Source organism: Magallana gigas, chromosome 8 (genome assembly GCF_963853765.1).
Source record: "Magallana gigas chromosome 8, xbMagGiga1.1, whole genome shotgun sequence".
NCBI lineage: Eukaryota > Metazoa > Mollusca > Bivalvia > Ostreida > Ostreidae > Magallana > Magallana gigas.
In genome coordinates, this window is record NC_088860.1 from 16,416,979 (window position 1) to 16,438,785 (window position 21,807).

The 21,807-nt window shown below is 34.3% G+C and overlaps 1 protein-coding gene across 6 annotated transcripts in view; it reads left to right on the forward strand.

The window, feature by feature from the left end:
- The window catches only part of LOC105348857 (mediator of RNA polymerase II transcription subunit 12-like protein), a 45,545-nt gene that overhangs the window by 13,697 nt on the left and 10,041 nt on the right, over positions 1 to 21,807 (forward strand). For all 6 annotated transcript variants that reach the window (XM_034473041.2, XM_034473043.2, XM_034473045.2 and 3 more), the window contains 14 exons: positions 752 to 862; positions 1,029 to 1,170; positions 1,563 to 1,692; positions 2,004 to 2,228; positions 3,583 to 3,709; positions 4,001 to 4,169; positions 4,820 to 4,996; positions 7,020 to 7,126; positions 8,008 to 8,160; positions 8,703 to 8,841; positions 9,822 to 9,890; positions 10,238 to 10,347; positions 13,130 to 13,253; positions 14,852 to 15,004. In XM_034473041.2, the coding sequence (XP_034328932.1) occupies positions 752 to 862; positions 1,029 to 1,170; positions 1,563 to 1,692; positions 2,004 to 2,228; positions 3,583 to 3,709; positions 4,001 to 4,169; positions 4,820 to 4,996; positions 7,020 to 7,126; positions 8,008 to 8,160; positions 8,703 to 8,841; positions 9,822 to 9,890; positions 10,238 to 10,347; positions 13,130 to 13,253; positions 14,852 to 15,004 (1,936 nt within the window). The remainder of the gene's footprint in view (positions 1 to 751; positions 863 to 1,028; positions 1,171 to 1,562; positions 1,693 to 2,003; positions 2,229 to 3,582; positions 3,710 to 4,000; positions 4,170 to 4,819; positions 4,997 to 7,019; positions 7,127 to 8,007; positions 8,161 to 8,702; positions 8,842 to 9,821; positions 9,891 to 10,237; positions 10,348 to 13,129; positions 13,254 to 14,851; positions 15,005 to 21,807) is intronic.

Consider the following 21,807-nt stretch of genomic DNA (forward strand, 5'->3'; position numbering starts at 1 on the left):
GCACAAATCATTGCTCCTGACAAGACTTAGTTCTTGAAAATAATTGATGAATTCGATGTGATATATGCTAAATCATTGTTTTTCAAGGAAACTTATTTACAAATACCTTAAAAATAGTCAGATTTTAAATGGTACGAACAATTTAAATATGTTTTGTAGTCGTATGTATTTCTACGCCAGAGTTCAATATAGTCTCGTTCAACTCGACGCTCGGCTGTCTCCGTAAACCCTTGTCGGAGATTTACGGTGTCAGCCGAGCGTTTGGTTGAACGAGACTATAGTTCAATGTTGCTTGGATCCATACAATTTTCGAGAAATATTTCTACCACTGATACATACTTTGATTGAATTAATTTTATCTTTAAATATTATTTAACATGATTCATATGGAGGTTTCTCGACATTCTAGTCGAAAAAGTTCAAAAATTCATATTATAAAAATATGCGTAATTCAAATTAGAAACTACGTATACGTGTACTTGTCATGCAAAAAACATATCATTGATTATAAAATAAATAAACATCGACAAAATCAACTCCCGTCAGTTCTTCAGTACTTTGATTTGCTCTTTGCCTCTGTAAATACCCGGTATGTGAACATGTTCATGCAGGCCAGTGATAGGTTAAATTTGTTTTATTTCAATTTTCAATATATATGTGTAATTGAAAAACAGAGAGAGAGAGAGGAGAGAGACAGAAATACTGATGTGTTTTCATGCTTACTTGGTGAACTTGTTTATTTTTCTTGAAGGATTCCACTTGATGATGGCGTCATCAATGACCTGCGAGAGAACCCCGCCCACCGTTACAGCTTTGTTTGTAACGCTATGCTGCACATCTGTAACACACAAGATACAGACAGGTGAGTTCAAGCAACAGTCATGAGTTGACAAAATAAATATGGATACATAAGTGTATAATTATGAATTTAGTTGATTTAAATAAGATTTAGGTATCCCAAAGAAAAAAAAATATTTTGAGATTAGTCTTATAGTGTGAGCAGTGAAACAAGATTTTGTTTTTTTTAGACTGAATGAGATCTCCATTCTGTGTGCTGAGTTGACTGCCAGGTGTAATGCCCTCAGCTCCGAGTGGTTAGGCGTTCTACAGGCCCTCTGTTTCTCCTGTGCCAATAGCTGTGGATTCATTGACATTCTCACACAGATTGATGCAAGTTACTATATCCATATACTGTAGTGTTTATACACTGTGAAATCGTAAGAATTTGTGTTGGCTGAATTTTCATAGATTTTATTGGTCCCCTCACCAATATATTTTCATCTTCAACGCCTAATGAAAACAGGTTCATAATATATTGATCATACTGTTAATCCAGAAAAATATGTCTAGTGCATGAAACTGAAAAAAATGACAATCCATGAAAATTACTCCCACAAAATTTTATGATTTCACACTATGTAGATATTTACGTTTTGGAAATAAATTTATTGTAATTTTAAAGTTTTAAGCTATCATTGCAAACAGCCTTTGGCAAGATAAATTTAAGGTACATGTATATTGGTAAACTTTGACTGACGATTTTATTGTTTGATCATCTTTAGGTGAGTGACATGTCAATCCACGACTCCCTGGCCGTGTTTACTGCCATTCTCATTGCCCGCCATTGTTTCTCCCTACAAGATCTGGTTGTTCATGTTGTCCTGCCCTCATTGCTATCTGCAAGACCCACTGGTAAGGAAGACATTGAGCATTTGTAAAAAACCTACTGTAGATTCCTTATTTTACATGTATGCATTGCATAGTACTTAATTCTGCAGTAGCACAGATTGCATCAAACTATGAAAGCCAATTTTTTATAAAGATTTTTATACTCATTACTTCACATCTGGTAGAAAAATGATAACAAGTTTTTTAAATCTGCCAGGTGTGCTTCCTGAGATTTTATGCAGATAAATTCCTCGCATTTAATTAGGAGTCCACGGTATTTAACAGCAGGACTGAATATGCATTATGTAAAACGGTGTGTATGGTGTTTGTTGCAGCCAGTGGGGACCAGGATGCAGAAAACGGAGCACGGCTCACCTGTCACATCCTGCTGAGGCTGTTCAAGACTTCAGACATGACCTTGACCTCACCTGGTCTCAGACCGGGAACTAAAGGTCAATGTAACATCAAGAGGTCTTGTGACAAGCACCTTCTGGCTGCCGCCCATGACAGTATCACAGTGGGCCCTGTGTTAGCAGTCCTGAAGGCCATGCTGGTGCTCAGTAAGGATATCATTGGAATTATTAGCTTATAATTAGTCACTGTAAGAGTGGTATTTACGTTGGTGATCAAGTACAAGTTTTTTATGTGGGTACAAAAAAGGTGTATGCATAATGTACCAGATTGAAGTTTTGATATATTTTTTTAACCATTCACGCAGGGGTATTTAACGCGGTTTTAAGCTTACCGGATAACTAATGTAATATTCCCCCACGCATGAATAACCAATTTTACAGTATTACTCAGTTTATTTTATTCACAGTTTTATCTTATTATGCTAATCCTTTTTTCCTTACAGGCATGTACATGAATATAATCTGGTTGGTTTCTTTTCATTACGACATCAACACATAACAGTTGTTCTTGTATAATGTAGTATTATACAGTAACATTAACACAGTCACAGTGAACGTGCCTATAGCAAAAATCAGGCTTTAAATGAAGTCAGTTTCATTCCCCTAAGCTTACAGATGTATTATAAACTTATAAAATATAGGGAATTATGTTTAAAATGAATCAAAATCACAAGTTCCTGGCACTAGCATGTTTTACTGTAATGAGAAAACTGGTTTAAAGGAAGAAATCTTTCACAAATATAAATTATTTTACTTTTATGTTAAAGAGTCCGTTCTATTACCCTCAGTGTTAGCAACACACTTGGCAACTGCTAACACTATATAAATAGTGCCTGTTTGGGAGGGTAACAGTTGAAATTGACACCCCGAGAAAACCATTGTCAACCGACGCGAAGCGGAGGTTGACAATGGTTTTCGAGGGGTGTCAATTTCAACTGTTATCCTCCCAAACAGGCACTATTTATTTTGTTATACTGAATGTCTTTTTTAAAATTTTTAAGAAAATTTTACTGCTTTTATATAGGAATAACGTGAATTCTACAGCGAACCGTACGCGCATAATTTTCGCGCATGTAACATTTTTTAATGTTACCCGTTGCCAAGTGCGTTGCTAACGCTGAGGGTAATAGTAAATATTATTAACTGCGTCTTAACCAATCAGATTTCAGTATTTAACATGAAAGTATAACAAAACAAATTGTTACATGCGCATAAACTATGTGCGTATGTTTAGCCATAAAATTCACATCTTTCCTATATATAATAGCAGTAAAATTTTCATTAAAATTAAGACATTCAGTGTGATGAATTGAATAGTGCCTGTTTGGGAGGGTAACAGTTGAAATTGAAACCCCTCAAAAACCATTGTCAACCTCTGCTTCATGCCAGTTGACAATGGTTTTCTCGGGGTGTCAATTTCAACTGTTACCCTCCCACACTCACATTTATATGTGAGTAACTGTGTGAATGCAATGTACAGTGTACCAGTGTGCTGTTTTAGGTGATCTGTGTAGTGATGAGATGAGGACCAAGTCTGGGTCCAGCAGTAAGAAGGAGGACAAGGAGGACATCTTCCACAGTCTCCTCAGCAGTATTGATGATGAGGAGGACATGCATATGATCATGGGGTAAAGTCTTACAACAAACTGGAGTTTAACATGTATCTGTTGATATCCTTGATTTCTCTAGTTGGTATATCAGTATATTTGATGGATAAATTATGGGTCAATAATTATTTATTAGTAGATTTCTATTGATAAGGCTAATTTTTTTACTTTAGTGTTGGAAGGTATGCAATATTTTTTCATAAACATGCGGATAGTTTATATGTGTGTGTGCTGACAACATCCGTGCATGAATGTACTAGTTCAAGTTATTTCAACAAGGGATGGTCAAAAGATATTGTTTCTATGTTTTAGGCCATCAAAGAGGAAGCATGGCATGGAGAGTGCCGGTCTGAGTGACTTTGCCAGACATGCTCTGAAGGAGATGTGTAAGCAGGACTGGGTACAGGAGAAATTCCTCAAGGACCCCGAGGGAGTACAGAGCTCAGACCTCCTCCTGGATAACATGCTGTCCAATAAACAGGTGGGCAAAGTGTAGGCCATTAACATTTAATGTGGGCAGAGTGTACAGCAGAAATATTTGATGTGGGCAAAGTGTACAGCAGTAACATTTAATGTGGGCAAAGTGTACAGCAGTGACATTTAATAGGGGCAAAGTGTGCATGTGATTCAGTTACATTAAATGTGGGCATAGTATACAGCAGTAACATTTAATGTGGGCAAAGTTTACAGCAGTGACATTTAATGTGGGCATAGTATACAGCAGTAACATTTAATGTGGCCAAAGTGTACAGCAGTAACATTTAATGTGAGCAAAGTATACAGCAGTAACATTTAATGTGAGCAAAGTATACAGCTGTAACATTTAGTGTAGGCAAAGTTTACAGCAGTAACATTTAATGAGGGCAAAGTATACAGCAATAATATTTGATGTGGGCAAAGTGTACAACAGTAACATTCAATGTGGGCAAAGTATATAGCTGTAACATATAGTTGGAAAAGTGTACACCATAAATATTTCCATTTTTAAACAAGCAGATATACTTTTAGTCTCTTGAATTCCAAATCTCCTTTTATTTAAGATAATTTTAGGATTTAGCTTTAAAAGGTAGCGTCTGTGATGCAGGTTTTGTGTTTGTTACTGTTTGAGTGATTCTGTGCTGTTTAATATAGGCTCAACAGCTACTCCAGATGATCTGTTACCCTAACGGAGTTCCAAACCAGGTGGATGGAAGTGAGCCAGAGGTGAAGCAGATAATCCAGAGAGTCCTACAGAATCTGGATATGTGGGGGCTTCGTGTTTCCTTGCTAGAACTCCAGCTCCTGTTTAAACAGGCAACCACGCAGGCGGTAAGGGCAGCTAGGGAACCAGAACAGTACCAGTCTATCAAAAAAAAATGTCTGAAAGGCCTATCATTGAAAATGTAATTCGTTTATGCAATAATACTTATCAACTCCAACCTGATATGGGGGGGGGGGGGGGGGTGGTTCTGTAATTTCCAGATTCATGGACATTTTAACATTCAAATTACAGTACCAAATACTAAATGTTTATCAAATGTATATGATAGGTTTACCAAGTCTATAATAATAATGTCATACAATATTTGTTTAAAAAATGTAGCTTTTTTAAGGTGTCTCACTCGTCACATTTAAAGTCCACTGAACACATAATCATTACCTTTTGAATTAGCATTCATTTATTAATGGAGATGTGAATTTGACATGGTTTTAAAACTTTTTACAGCTTAAATTTGTACTTGCATGATCAGTGCGAGACGAATAAGTACTTCTGATCTCATAATTTACTGATGACATTCATGGTATACGGGGGATGATGGCCGTCTCAGTAAATTCCTGATACAACCCCATTGAGGAATGAGATATCTTAAATACTTGAATTCCATGTTAATGAACATTGGGGATTTTAGTTGCACCTCTGCACTGAATTTTTTACAAAAGAACTATTGACATGAATCATCATCAAGCACGTGTAGCGGTAAATAAATGACCGGAATACAGGAGATAATTAACACTAATAATGAGCAGGCTGATGCAAACATCCAACAGACTAGACAAGATCCGGAGTGAAAAACATTTATTAATCATGAATGATAAAGAAATGTTTATGTGATAACAATTTAACTGGTTTGGGAAATACACCTGCATGAATGCACAACATCAGAAATCAGCAAGATTTACTGTATAAATATTAAGAGTGTGTTTTGGAGAAAAATATGCAAAATTGTAAGAAGCGTCCAGGAGGGTACATAGAATTTTTCATTTTACTTTGTATATTTAAGATCTTTGGTGTTGCAGGATCTAAAAAAAATGTGAGTTGTATTGACTTTATGTTTAAGAAGTATTAAACTGGGTTTTTTAAAAAAAACAATGAAGTATTTGAATATATTTCAGTAATATATTTTTATTTTTCCTCCCCAGAATCACTAAAACAGTATAATCAGAGTTCTCATTTTGAGCTCTTAGTGATACTTTTAGTAACAGGCCATGCAACCTATTCCGTTATCATGAGAGCAAATATAATTTTTATGAATTACATACAGATATACTAGATACTACTCACAAAATCTTAAGTCAACTGGAGAACCTAGCTGCTGGACCGTTTGCAGGCTCTTAAGTATTGCCACCAGCTAATTTTAGTCTATGTAATGTTGTGAATATTTTTTCCTGGTAAAGGAATGAATACAGATACTTCTGATAATGGTTTTTTTTTAAAATAAAGAAAATCTAAGAGTATCAAAATTTCAACTTCCATATTCTCTCTTCTAGACCTGGCCCCGCCGTCACCAACTTTCCTCAAGTCAATACTCAGCCTCAAATCTGAGGTTTGACCTCAAATTTATGCACTTTTCTTTAAAGGATTTGAGTTGAGGAATGAGCTGAGGGATTTGAAAATTTTGTGACAGCGGAGCCTGGTCTTTTCAAGTGTCTGCATGGAGCTTATCAGATGCTGTACATGTACTGATAACTTTATTTCACATAATTAAGGGCATTGGCAACCTAGTGCTCTGGATATAAAAAAAATCTGCACATTTATACAATGAATTGGAGTTACCTCTCTTGATTTTTTTTCCAACTGGGAGTAATCTCCCCTAATATGAGCTGTTTTTTTATATGGTAGAAAAGCATTTTTGGGGTAAACAAAATATGTCATGTCTAAGGATCAGGATGAAGTGATGTCGTTCTGCATCAGCAAGCAGGTTATATTTGCCTCATAGCAGAGAAGAATGAATTCCTATATGGCAAACAATGTAATATAATATGGGGTGAAAAGTTAATCAAATAATTTTACTATCAAATGTGGCAAAATTTTGTGCAAAGTTATACACAAATACATCTTGTTTATTCTTAGGACACTAATGTTCTGCTGGACAACATAGCCAGAGGAACCATTGATTTGTTTCATCGTCAGACGGAGACCACCAATCGGCATCTGGATCTGGACTCCAGTCAGCAAAAGTAAGTGCAGCTGTAACCATGAGTCAAAATAACTGCACCTGTGTCCATGAATTTTCAGTGTGAAACAATGATAAACACCTTGTTGACTTCTATCCAATCGATTCTTTTCTAACTTGTTATAAGCACAAGCATGATATTTGTAAGTGTTGTATAATAGATGTATGAAAGCTATTAAAGCTATTAGCTGTTAAATACTTCAAAGTTACTTGCCAGTAATCAAAAACTGCTTATTTGAAAAACAAGATAATGGTATTAAAGAACAGTTTTGACACAAATATATTATTTATGACACAGCTGTTATGTAAAACGATTAACACAAAAATAGGTGGTGTGATACTTTTTCAAGGCTTTAAAAAGCATTCGCCTACATGCCCTTTGTGAGTATGAGTAAGAGTTATAAATTAACATTTTGTAATGAACTTGCCTGCACTCTGTTGTTTTAATGGAATTAGCTTTGTGTTACTTGGATGCAAAATTCGTTTCCAAAAACCAGAAGATTTCAATGAGTCATAACTTAACACAAATCATAATTTTATTGTTAAATCTAATGCAATTTCAGCATTTGTCAATGTTGGTACATGTTCAACACTGATTTTGCTCACTTAGCTATTTCACAAAAAGAAAAAAGATCCAAGATGTCAATTTTAACAATCTGCACAAGAATACACTAAAACATAGTTATAGTGAAGCCCCAAGGGCATACTTAGATTCTTTATTACTGTATCTTTGTATATCAGATAAGCAACAGATAAGTTATAGTACTGGTACAATTTTAAGATAGGGGAATGAAACTGATTTTGCTGTAAGCATGAAATTGATTTATTAATAAAATGATTGTGTGATTTCTAAAAATGTATTACTGTACTTGTTTTCTTTTATAGACCTGACCCAGATGCCATATGGCTGGTGGGCCCCTTGATCTCAAAACTGCCCAGTCAGGTCCAGGGTAGAGTGCTGAAGCTATCGGGGCATGTGTTGGAGAGTGGGAACAACTTCCAGTCCAAAGGTCGTGACAAGGAGAGGAGTCAGCGGAGGTGAGACTTGTCAGAAGTCTGTATAGTGAACAGAAACTTTATAGATAAAGCAAGCCTTGTACATTAACTTTACCTTTTTCATGAATATTCATTATTATTTTATCAATGAGAAGGCAAAACTTTTAAGTTTTTCGGGATTCATGTTTAGAAGACTTACTATTGTTTATGAGTTCATGTAAGCATTGTAGTGATAGCCTTCTCAAAGGAATGAAGGAGCCAATCAGAATAGAGCATGAAATATTTAATGGATCAAGAGGAATTCAATTAGTTGGCCAACAGTTAGTAGGCTTATGGAAGACTGGCTGTTGGTTAATGATACTGTATCTAAGATCTTACTACATGTAATAACCCAAATGATGAAAGAGCAAATGAGCAATCGTAACTCAAATGAGATCTTTAAATCTTATCATTCTAATAAAAAAGATAGAATGCAACAAAGATTTTAACTTAATGCCTTTTTATTTACAGTTACACACAAATGTTTTTTTTATTTAATTTAGACACCTTTTGAGACATAAATGTTTTCATCTTTTTTCCTGTAGTAAATCCCTTTTGAGTCACCAGCCTTTCCTTTGCCTGATCCTGACTTGCCTGAAGGGACAGGATGAGCAGAGAGAGGTTTTGCTGAACTCCCTGCTGTCTCAAATGGAGAGGTTCATCAACAATTGCAAGGAGGCGCTGGTTAGTCCAGAAGTCACACTGAGCACACTCCCATTGAGTGTCCAAAAGTCCAAAATTCACACTGAATGCACTCTTATAGGTTGTCAAAAAGTCTAGTTAAACACCCTCCCATTGAGTGTCCAGAACTCTTCTCAAACTCCCATACAGTGCCCAAAAGTAAAAAAATTCACACCAAACACAATCCCATTGAATGTCCAGAAGTCTCATCAAACACACTCTTGTAGTGTCCAAAATTCTCACTGAACACACCCATAGAGTGTCTGGAAGTCATGCCAAACACAATCATAGAGTGTTAAAAAAAACAAGAAACACAACCCCATAGAGTGTCCAAACGTTACACTGAACAAACTTCCATAGGGTGTGCAAATATCAAGCTTGATGCACTTCCATGGTGTCCAAATGTTTCCATTTACAAACTCTGCTAGAGAGTCCAGAAGTCACAGAATACACTCCCATAGAGTTGTCTTAAAGTCACACTGTACACACATTTAATGAGTGTCCAAAAGTCATGCTGTACAAAATCTTATAGAATGTCCAGAAGTCAACTGAACACACTCTGGGGGTGACTAAGCTAGCCCCCATACTTTTTTGGCAAAGTTAGACACAAGCATAACCTTTTTTTCAATTTTTGCTAGTCAAAATTTCTGATAAGTCTAGCCCCCCGTCCCCCCCCCCCCCCCCCCCCACATTTTGCTTCTGATGCCACTGATCTGTGTAATAAATTTACATTGGTAATAGTCAGGATAGGCTGTCTATTAAATATTATCATGGAGTATATCAGTTGTCATGTTCGAGGTATACTTGATTTTAAGTATGACCTCTCCAATCCTATCTTACATATTAATCTTATGAAAATTCAAAAACAAGAGAAAGGTAATTTGGTGTTAAGAAAACAAAATTTTTTAAAGATTAAAGATGCTGTACACATCTTTTTTTTTTTTTTTTTTAAAGTTTAAGTACAACATAAATTCCTTTTTTAGGATAAAACTCCAGATGAATTCAAAGTACGGGCAAACATTCATGAAGCTTTGTTATTGAAGTTGTCCCTGGTAAGTTGACAATACACATTTGCTTATCTTGATCTACAGATAACATTCTTTTTTTAAATAATTTGCATTCATTGGCAAAAGTGCATATTGAATTGGGAAAAAAAGATAGACCATATTTTAGTTTCCATTTTGAATCTTACATCTAGAATTTTCTAATTGTTTGATTGATGTAATGTATAATAAGAGTATTTATTTGTTACAAGAGAAATAATTTATTTTATTTATCATATTTTGACGTATTGACTTAATGTACTGATTTAAAAGATAAAGCAGGTGCCCACAAGCTAAGTCTGTGTAGTACATTAGTACTTTCATTATGTAAGATATTGTTCACACTTTGTTTACAGGTAGGTGGAATGTTTGACACCATACAAAGGAACATGTCCAACACAACAGACTGGGCCCAGCTTCTGCTTCAGTTAGTCACTAGTGGGATCGTTGAGACACAGTCCAACAAGTAAGCCATAAAGTACATCAAAGTACAATAAGTAAATTACAAAATAGATCCACATACAATAGGTTAGCCACAAAATAGATAAACAATCAATAGGTTAGCCACAAAATAGATCAACAATCAATAGGTTAGCCACAAAATAGATCAACAATCAATAGGTTAGCCACAAAATAGATCCACATACAATAGGTTAGCCACAAAATAGATCCACATACAATAGGTTAGCCACAAAATAGATCAACAATCATTAGGTTAGCCACAATACAACAAATAAGCCACAAAATAGATCAACATACAAAAGGTTAGCCACAAAATGGTTCACAGTACAATAGATTAGCCACAAAATAAATCAACATACAAAAGTTTAGCCACAAAATGGTTAACAGTTACTGTACAATTAATTAGCCACTAAACAGATCACCCTACAAAAGGTTAGCCACAAAATGGTTCACCAGACAATAAGTAAGCAACAAGTACATCAAACTATCACAGTACAGTAGATGAGCCACACAAAAACAGTTCAGTGTTCAATTCAGTAGCCAAAAAACATGTTTATCTAATACATTAGCCTTTTTGTAAAAAGCATTAGTTCATATGATTAATACTTCTTGTTTGAACTTTTTGCATAATTATTAAATGTGTAAATTAAAAGCAAGCTGATTAAGAACTGCCAATAAGAAAAATACATGTATGTGATCATTATAAACAAACTGTGAAACACCTTTATGTACACTTACATGCAATTAACAATTTCATATGAAAGTAGGATTGATTGGGTCACCTGAGTCAGAAGAGAACTTTTTAGAGGAATGACATAGCCCATTACCTGTTTTCTTCTACATCTGACCTATATATATAAGAATGGGGATCAAGAATTTCAAAATTTATACTCCACCCCCTGATTTCTCACAGATGCTTCAGACATATATTTGAATAAAATTGACTCTGTGGTTTCTAAGAAGAAGCTGAAAATGTTTAAAATTCAATACACAATGCATTACATTTAGCTATAGAAATAGGTCAAAGTTCACCTGAGGGACTAACAAGAGTATCCATAGGCCTTATCTTTTGCTTGTTACCCCTGTGAAAGATTAAAAAAATGGCATTTATGTTTTGCAGTATTGTCTAGTGTACTGTATGCAAGGAATATTTGCCCTTGTTTTATTTTGGCCCCTTTCTCCCTCGTAGTCAGTGGGCAAATTCCAATGTCTCAAATTATATCTCCTTTAACACAACTGAATATAAGCGACTTCCAGACTGGGTGAAGCCAAGTGTAAAAGGGCAAAAATAACCCTGTATACAGTATTAACTAGTGATCATGCAAGAATTGAAAAGATATAGATATATATCAGAAGGATGGAAGATCTCAACAGTATTTTATAAATAAAGTTCAATTCATGAAGCATTAGTTGGATAGTAGGAGTATGGTAACTCATGAGTCTTGAGACACTATTGATCATATTGCAATAAGGTAGGGGATATTCATTGTATGCGACAATTCATGCAAAAAATAGGATGAGATGGAAGTGTGATAAATGATTTGTTTTTTTGAGGTACACCAGTATCAGCAATGTAGCCTCTTTGCTGATGACCCACCCTCCTTTCTTTTGTACTGCAGTGGGAAAGGACTTTAACAGATCAAATATGCCAAAAAAAAAAAATGCTAAAGAAAATACACGGCCAAATGTTAAACAGATACAGTACAGTGTAACATCAAAACAGATATCTTGTTTATACGCATTGAAAACAGCAGCAGTTAAAATCAACAACAAAACAAACCAAATGTGAAATTCAGAGCTAAATATTATTTTGTCCTTAAAAATGGTAATAAAATATTAGATAAGTCATCTGAAAAAACATGCAATGTGTTTGTTTAATAAAATACCACATTTAATATAAAAGAAACCACAGTGGTTGTTGTTTTATCCCCGAAATGGCATCATAATCATTGTTTTTTATAAGTTGATGAAACAAAGAGTAAGATGTCTAACTGAATAAACATGTCTAACTGAGCACACGGCTCAGTGATCATAGCAGTTAGGCCAGTAACTCAAAGGCTGCTGGTTCAAGCCCCACTGTGGTCACTTGATGTTGTGTGTTGTACCCTTAGACAAGGCACTTGATCTACATTATCTCAGTCTACCCAGCTGAAATTTCCTAGCAGCTTACGCTAGGGTTAACCAGTGATGGACAGGTGGCCCATTCAGCGGAAGTCAATGATTCTCATCCACTTAGCACCAGGAAAACCAGCAACAGGCACTGGCCTTATGTGTCTTTATGGCTTGTAGAAGGATTTAACGAAATTTTTAACTGAATAAGTTTTCTGTTTTCTTCTGCAGCTATGACCAGTTTATGTGTCTTTTGGGTCTTTATAACACTACCTTTTACCTTGAATTTTGATCTATCCCCCTCTGAATCACTTTTTGAAATCATGACCCCTAGATCCACAACTCTCCAATTTTGAATGAAATTAAATGCATGTACATGTATTTTGAGAAACTCTTTGGAATACCAGTCTTCACTACAACCTTGATTCCTCATTTACCCCTCCCCCCCCCCCCCCCCCCCCCCCCCCAATTGGTTTTGAATAAATTATCTTTCTATATTGTTTTTAAATTGCTTTATCACTTACATGTTGTTGCAAAATTGCCATCTATTGATAACTGGCAGGATTGTATCATAATCCCTATAGTCATCAGTTAATGTATAAAACAAGTTCAACAACTAGATATATATACAACATCAATCACTAAATTATATGCATGTATTATCAATAATATTGCAGTGAATTGTTCACGGTCCTACTGGATATGCTGTCAGTCCTCATTCATGGAACACTGGTAACAGAAGGGTCAGACAAGAGCGAGGATATCAATAAAATGTACATCAACCTCATCAAGAAGCTCAGGGTAAGTCAGACAGGGCGCGGATATCAATAAAATGTACATCAACCTCATCAAGAGGCTCAGGGTAAGACAGTCGACAGGGCGCGAATATCAATAAAATGTACATCAACCTCATCAAAAAGTTCAGGGTAAGTGGCAGGGCTACTAAACCATCAAAAAACCATTCAGTTGTTAACCAATGTACTCCACCCCCAACTCACCCCCCCAAAAAAAGATCATCAAGCTTATTAAAAAATTGGATAAAACCACCAAGGCAGTCAGGTTATGTGTGTATAAAACCATCAAAAAACCATTCAATTATCAACAAACTCGGGGTAAGTAAGCCCCCCCCCCCCCCCTCCTAAAAAAAAGATCATCAAGCTTATTAAGAATTTGGATAAAACCACCAATGCAGTCAGGTTATGTGTGTAAGCTGAATCAGCTGTTCTTTTTGGAACCACGCAAGGAGACATATATTGGCATGCAGACAGTAAAACAGGTCTGTAGCTCCTGGTCTGAAAAATTTGGATGTACGACCTGGAAACTACAGCTCCATCTATGCTGAAAAGTTGCAAATAACAGCGCACCAAAGAAATTTTTTAGAAAATATAACAATATTTTGACATTCTATATTTAATCACGGGAAAGGTAATCCCGGTACCTATATTTAATTAGACATCATTTTAAAGAGGAGGTCAAGAGATTGTTAAATGCCGTTTTTTGGAGAGACTGTAGGCATTCTTGATATATTTCATTAGTCAAAAATGAAAAAACTCCGAGATTTGTTACTTTTATCCTTTATATTTCATAGAAAATGGTTGTTTAACACATGATTTTTCATTGTGTCTACCAAAAATTTAAGCCCCGGTACACCCTATGAAACAAAGATATTGTTATGAAGCATCATTAAAAGAATTTATATCTTGAATTTCATAAACCTGTAGGCATCTTTGATTTACTAGAACTTGACCTTAACAGCGCAAAAAAACATTGCCCTAGTTTTGTATTTCCACACCAATTTTGTAGCAAAAATTAGTACATGTACTATTAAATTCTATTGATATCATCACTTTACTTGTCTCGGACTTTCTCATAAACATGCTTACTGACCTCAGAAAATGAAGTACCGGTATTTTAAATTCACATACAGATTAAAAGTTGCAATTTTTACATGTAAACAAACTACTCCACTTACCCTTATGTGGCAGGTGATGATTTTTAAAAGAATATCTGAGGCAAGCAAAGTGACAAAATCTGTTGTTAAATGTCTGAGGAATTTTTTGAAATTGAATATTTGTACAGAATGTATTCAGAAATAAGGTTATAGTCAGTCCAAAACTAGTGCAATTTTTTGTTTGTTGTAAATTGCAACTTTTTAACACGTAAGGAAGCTGCCATGTCATCCTTCCATTTTTCAGACTGGGAGGAACAGACCTGCAGCTTATAAAAAAAGTGATAAAAACCATTTTTTCCCAATTTTTATCAAGTAAAGCCTTAAATTCAGCTCATTTTTTGACTGTTGTCATGAATTCAAGCAATGAGAACCATTTATCGTACTCATTACAAATGTTTTTTCTCTTTTAACTATTAAACTAAATTTTTTTTCACTATGTGTTTAACAGAAAGAACTAGGAGACAAGCAGTCAGACTCCATTGACAAAATCCGCCAACTTCTCCCGATACCCAAACGTTTCTTTGAGGTGATGAGTTGTGAAGCTCACGGTACACAAATGGACAGCAAAGGCAACAAGTATGATGGATTCGGCAAGAAAGAGGTGAGTGATTCCCCATTTTGGTGAACTTATTTACTTGCAAAGGATTCTTACTGTAAATCTAGTAGATATGTAGAGATTTGTAGTTACATGTACTGTATACAGCAGGATTTTTGCCCCATGTTATTTTCACCCTTTTCAATTGCAAACAGTTTTGCTCCTTCTTGAATTCGCCGAAACAAAGTTGTGTTTAAGAGAGATTATGTGAGGCATTGGAATTCACGCAGTCTTAAATTTGCATGCTGACAACGAGGGGGAAAGTGGCGAAAATAAAACAGGGCGAATATTACCTTATACACAATATGCATTAATTGTGACTGATTGTTGGATTGTTTTATGGCCAAGCTATCCAGTGCAAAATAATCATAGCAAATATGGTGGTTTCTATTTCTTTGTTTCTTTTAGTGATTTGATATGAATACAGTGATGAAAAATATTTTTTAAAATATTTTTTTGAATTTTGGTTATGCTATGTGTGTAGATTTTTAAAAAATACTTTAGAAAAAAACTTTAAGACTTTTGATCGCAGGATCCAACGTCCTTAAGTTCATGTGTATCCACACCTTCATTTAGATCTTAATGATTAGATACATGTACTTTGTATATAAGGAAATTTAAAACCTACACTATTTGTATTCATAGTCCTACACTAGAGATATTGTTACCACAGCAACCACAGAACATTGATATATAATTTTAATGGCAATGTAATTAAATGCAATATAAATATAGCATGGTGATCTTAAAAGGCACTGACTCTTTAAAATGAACATGTTTTTAAAACTCACATGGTTAGATTTATTTGTTGAATATTAAGGTGGCTCATTACACCATGAAATATTTTCTCAAATCAGCAGAAAATGACTTGATTATGATAGATATCATAATGGATAAGAAGTTTTTAAGTCTGATAGGCAAAAAAAATGTGCAATTTTGGATTAAAAAACACATTTTCAAAAATTTAATTCAGTTAACATGATCAAAAGCTCCTGGCGGATTTGAACTCATGATCCGCGATTCAGAAGCCAAATACTTAAATCACTGAGCTATGACGATATACAACCCAATCAAACGATATAAACAGTTTAACAAAACATTTCAATCGCCGTCTTGTAACAGTGTCTTAAAAAGTATAAGGGTAGGTGAAGTGAGGTACCTTAAGGTGCTGTAGGACATCTGTCGATATCAATGTGGACTAAAGTTCATTATAATATTGAAATTCTTTCACTGGTTTAGAATTTTCAAATTTTACAATATTTAACAAAAAAAGCTTTTAAAAATATTAGGAGAGGTAAAAATTGTGAAACCCCCAGCGGGATTCGAACTCATGACTTACAGAATCGTAGTAAACACTCCAACCCACTGTGCTTCGCTGTTAGATGACGATATTGGGAAGGAAACTACTTTCATAATTACACTTGGTTTTATTGTTTATTTTGATAAACAATACGTCACACATGGAAGTGTCACATACGACCTTGATAAAGAAAATTGAGTACAACAAAGTCTCATGTACTGCATAAATATACTAGTAATTTGATATTGACAATTAAAACAATGCTGAGATTCTTAGGCAATGACAATTAATTTTGAAGAAATGGGTTGCAAAGACAATTAATGAATTATGAGTATTTTAATTATTGAATAAAAAAATAGTTTTTAAAAATTATATGTCAACACCAACGTAGTTTTTCATTAACATTTTAGAGAATAAAAAAATATTTAAAATTAAATACTGTTTCAACACTTTTTCATCATCATTAATTGTTCATTCTAAAATTACTAAACATATTGTTTAACTATAAATTTAAACTATATACGAGTCTTTTTCTTCTAAATCAAATGGTCTTGCTCTAGTGGTCAGTATAAAGTAATTGCAGTAGCAGGTCGAACAATTCATTGTTCTCAAATTTCCTATTATTATCTTTAAGACCACACATATATACACAATAAATATATAAATTGTGACAGCAGATCTACATTATATAAAAAAAAATATACATATATTTTGACATTTTAAACTGAATTCTACTTATTTATTTTAAGATAAGATTGTCCATCATTCAAAATTCACCCCTACCCCCGATGCAAGTTCAGATCTGCAGATCGATGTATAAAATTTATTTCTTTGTTTTGTTATTGATGTTTCGCGAAATTTTACAATATATCATTACTGAACATAGAGAGTCCCGAGAGTTTTCGGATGGCGAAAGTACAGAGTTATCTTTTCTTGGGCAAAGAGATTGAGTTTCTGCTGCAGACAGCAGTTTTAATGGGATAAAAACGCTTTTTACCGAGTTTATTAAGAATTTTTCAATGTGAACATGTTTTTTGACAACATTTGCAACATTGTGTGGGAGGATTTGCGTGACTTTTGTCAAGTAACTTGTTTTTTGACATTGTTTACAAATCGTGTCTTACTTTTGATTCTTCCCTTGTGTATTATTTATATATGTCATAGAGTGTAGAGTGGATACGTTGCCCCTGTGGCCTGTGCTTAACTTTTCTTGTCAGGTTTGCTCGTTTCATCACAAACATCACAGTTTTGCAGGATGTTTGGAAAGATTTTTCAACGATCTGACAACTATTTTAAAATACTTTGTCTAAAAATGTGATTGTGCATGTAGTCCCTTTACATTTTAAGGTCACCTGAGTAACTCAGGTGACTTTTTGCAATTGATCTTTGTCCATTATCATGCAATGTGCCACGTACGTAGAGCATTAACAATTTTAAATTTTTAACTTGTTCGTGAAAACTACAAGGCCAATTTCTACAATTGTTGGTGTGAAATATCTCTATGGTAAGAGGAATCTAAATTGTAAAATTCATGGCTCTACCACCCCAATGCACCACAAGTGGGGCCTAATATGCCAAAAAAGCCAAATTTTCAAAAATCTTCTACTCCCATACATGTGAGGAAAAAACTGAATGCATGGTTGTACATGAAGTCCTCTACCAAAATTGTGAAATTCATGGCCCCTTGGCTATGTAGTAAAAATGTACAAAATCTTAGAAAATCTTTTTCTACTCCTTTTTTTAGCTCACCTGAGCTGAAAGCTCAAGTGAGCTTTCCTGATCACTTTTTGTCCGACGTCCGTCTTATATATTCCCAAACACAGCTTTTTTTTTCAGTCTTACAAAATTACACATAAGTTTTCGGTGCTGCATCAAGCGTAAACATGTGACCAAATATTTGAAAACCAAATAACCATTTGAATATTATAAATTTACTATCCATCCGCGATTATTCATTAATTCATTTCAGCGCTACTTTTGTTGGACTTATTACAGTAAAACACGGGTATAGCGAATGCGCTTATAATGATTGACAGTAAAGTGATTTTTACTACCTGTGACATGTTGTAAACTTGATGGATATAACAAGTTACACTTATAATGAAGCAAAATTGCCCATCCCTGACACTTGTTATAAGCATGTTTTACTGTATATATACATGTTGGACTGTGTGAAGTGAACAACTAAAAATTATAGTGTCTGCAGTCATTGACTATAAGTTTTGCATGTTAATTTATTTAACAACATTCCAGTGAAAAATTGAGCCCAATTAAAATACGTCTATTTTTTTTCTTTCATTTTTTTGGGGTGAATCTTGTGTTTTCAGGGGTACCCAGTAAATACAGGGGCAATCTGTTTTTAAAAATATTTTTACATCCGACTTTAAAATTTATTTTAGTACACATCATAGAGTAGTCTTTATGTTATTATAATATCTTGTGCATGTTTCTTTACATTTGTTTCCAAAGGTTTATTATCTATAAAACACAGCTCGTTTCATCACAAACATCACAGTTTTGCAGGATGTTTGGAAAGATTTTTCAACGATCTGACAACTATTTTAAAATACTTTGTCTAAAAATGTGATTGTGCATGTAGTCCCTTTACATTTTTAGGTCACCTGAGTAACTCAGGTGACTTTTTGCAATTGATCTTTGTCCATTATCATGCAATGTGCCACGTACGTAGAGCATTAACAATTTTAAATTTTTAACTTGTTCGTGAAAACTACAAGGCCAATTTCTACAATTGTTGGTGTGAAGCATATCTATGGTAAGAGGAATCTAAATTGTAAAATTCATGGCTCTACCACCCCAATGCACCACAAGTGGGGCCTAATATGCCAAAAAAGCCAAATTTTCAAAAATCTTCTACTCCCATACATGTGAGGAAAAAACTGAATGCATGGTTGTACATGAAGTCCTCTACCAAAATTGTGAAATTCATGGCCCCTTGGCTATGTAGTAAAAATGTACAAAATCTTAGAAAATCTTTTTCTACTCCTTTTTTTAGCTCACCTGAGCTGAAAGCTCAAGTGAGCTTTCCTGATCACTTTTTGTCCGACGTCCGTCTTATATATTCCCAAACACAGCTTTTTTTTTTCAGTCTTACAAAATTACACATAAGTTTTCGGTGCTGCATCAAGCGTAAACATGTGACCAAATATTTGAAAACCAAATAACCATTTGAATATTATAAATTTACTATCCATCCGCGATTATTCATTAATTCATTTCAGCGCTACTTTTGTTGGACTTATTACAGTAAAACACGGGTATAGCGAATGCGCTTATAATGATTGACAGTAAAGTGATTTTTACTACCTGTGACATGTTGTAAACTTGATGGATATAACAAGTTACACTTATAATGAAGCAAAATTGCCCATCCCTGACACTTGTTATAAGCATGTTTTACTGTATATATACATGTTGGACTGTGTGAAGTGAACAACTAAAAATTATAGTGTCTGCAGTCATTGACTATAAGTTTTGCATGTTAATTTATTTAACAACATTCCAGTGAAAAATTGAGCCCAATTAAAATACGTCTATTTTTTTTCTTTCATTTTTTTGGGGTGAATCTTGTGTTTTCAGGGGTACCCAGTAAATACAGGGGCAATCTGTTTTTAAAAATATTTTTACATCCGACTTTAAAATTTATTTTAGTACACATCATAGAGTAGTCTTTATGTTATTATAATATCTTGTGCATGTTTCTTTACATTTGTTTCCAAAGGTTTATTATCTATAAAACACAGCTCGTTTCATCACAAACATCACAGTTTTGCAGGATGTTTGGAAAGATTTTTCAACGATCTGACAACTATTTTAAAATACTTTGTCTAAAAATGTGATTGTGCATGTAGTCCCTTTACATTTTTAGGTCACCTGAGTAACTCAGGTGACTTTTTGCAATTGATCTTTGTCCATTATCATGCAATGTGCCACGTACGTAGAGCATTAACAATTTTAAATTTTTAACTTGTTCGTGAAAACTACAAGGCCAATTTCTACAATTGTTGGTGTGAAGCATATCTATGGTAAGAGGAATCTAAATTGTAAAATTCATGGCTCTACCACCCCAATGCACCACAAGTGGGGCCTAATATGCCAAAAAAGCCAAATTTTCAAAAATCTTCTACTCCCATACATGTGAGGAAAAAACTGAATGCATGGTTAAGATGTACATGAAGTCCTCTACCAAAATTGTGAAATTCATGGCCCCTTGGCTACCGGGTATGTAGTAAAAATGTACAAAATCTTAGAAAATCTTTTTCTACTCCTTTTTTTAGCTCACCTGAGCTGAAAGCTCAAGTGAGCTTTCCTGAACACTTTGTGTCCAGCGTCCATCTTATATGTTTCCAAACACAGCTTCTTTTTTCAGTCGTAACAAAATTACACAAAAGTTTTCAGTGCTGCATCAAGTGCTAACATGTGACCAAATATTTGAATACTAAATAACCATTTGAATATAATTATAAATTTACTATTCATTCACGACTATTCAAAAATTCATTTCAGCACTACATTTTTTTGACTTATTACAGTAAAACACAGTTATAGTGAATGCACTTGTAATGAATTGACAGTAAAGTGATTTTAATTACCTGTTACATGTTGTAAACTTGATGGATAAAACAAGTTACACTTATAACAAAGCAAAATCGCCCGTCCCTTACACTTCGTTATTACTGTTTTACTGTATACATGTTTGACTGTGTGAAGTTAACACTAAAAAATTATAGTGTCTGCAGTTATTGACTGACACAGTGACTAAAATTTTTGCTTGTTAATTATTTAACAGTAATTGAAAAATTGGGCTCAATCAAGGCATTAATCTTAGAAAATACATCTTTAATTTTGTGTTTTCAGGGGTACCCAGTAAATACAGGGGCAGTGTGTTTTTTAGAACAATTTTTCATTCGACATTAAAACTAAATTAAGCACACATCATACAGTAGTCTTTATGTTATATCTTGTGCATGCTTCTATACATTTGTTAGGTAAGTATAATTATTTATAAAATTGCATTGGATTTAAGAAATGAATTAACTCTTTTCCCCTTAGAGGTTTCTAACCTTTAACTCTTAATGACGCATTTTGACAACCCTGCCATATCCTTAATGACAACTTTTGACGCACCCTATATACAGCTCTTAATTAGACCCCTCAACACCTGTTGTTTATTATAAACATTGACTGGTATACACCTGGCCATGTATACAGATGGTTGTTCACTCATTCTAAATAAAGATATCATGTAATTTACCTGTTGTTTTCACTTTTTGTTTATAATCAAAGTAAGGGGCAGAATTTTCTAGATTTATTGGTAGTGAGATTGAATGATGAAAGCCAGATGTCAAATTTATGCAAAATATTGAGGAAAGATCTGTTTAGTAATAGAAAACAGAACACAATGTGTGCATTACCTGCAACCCCTAAATACACGAATATACAGATAAATTTATTTTTTTTCAAAAAGTTAACATACTTGTTTTGTTAAACA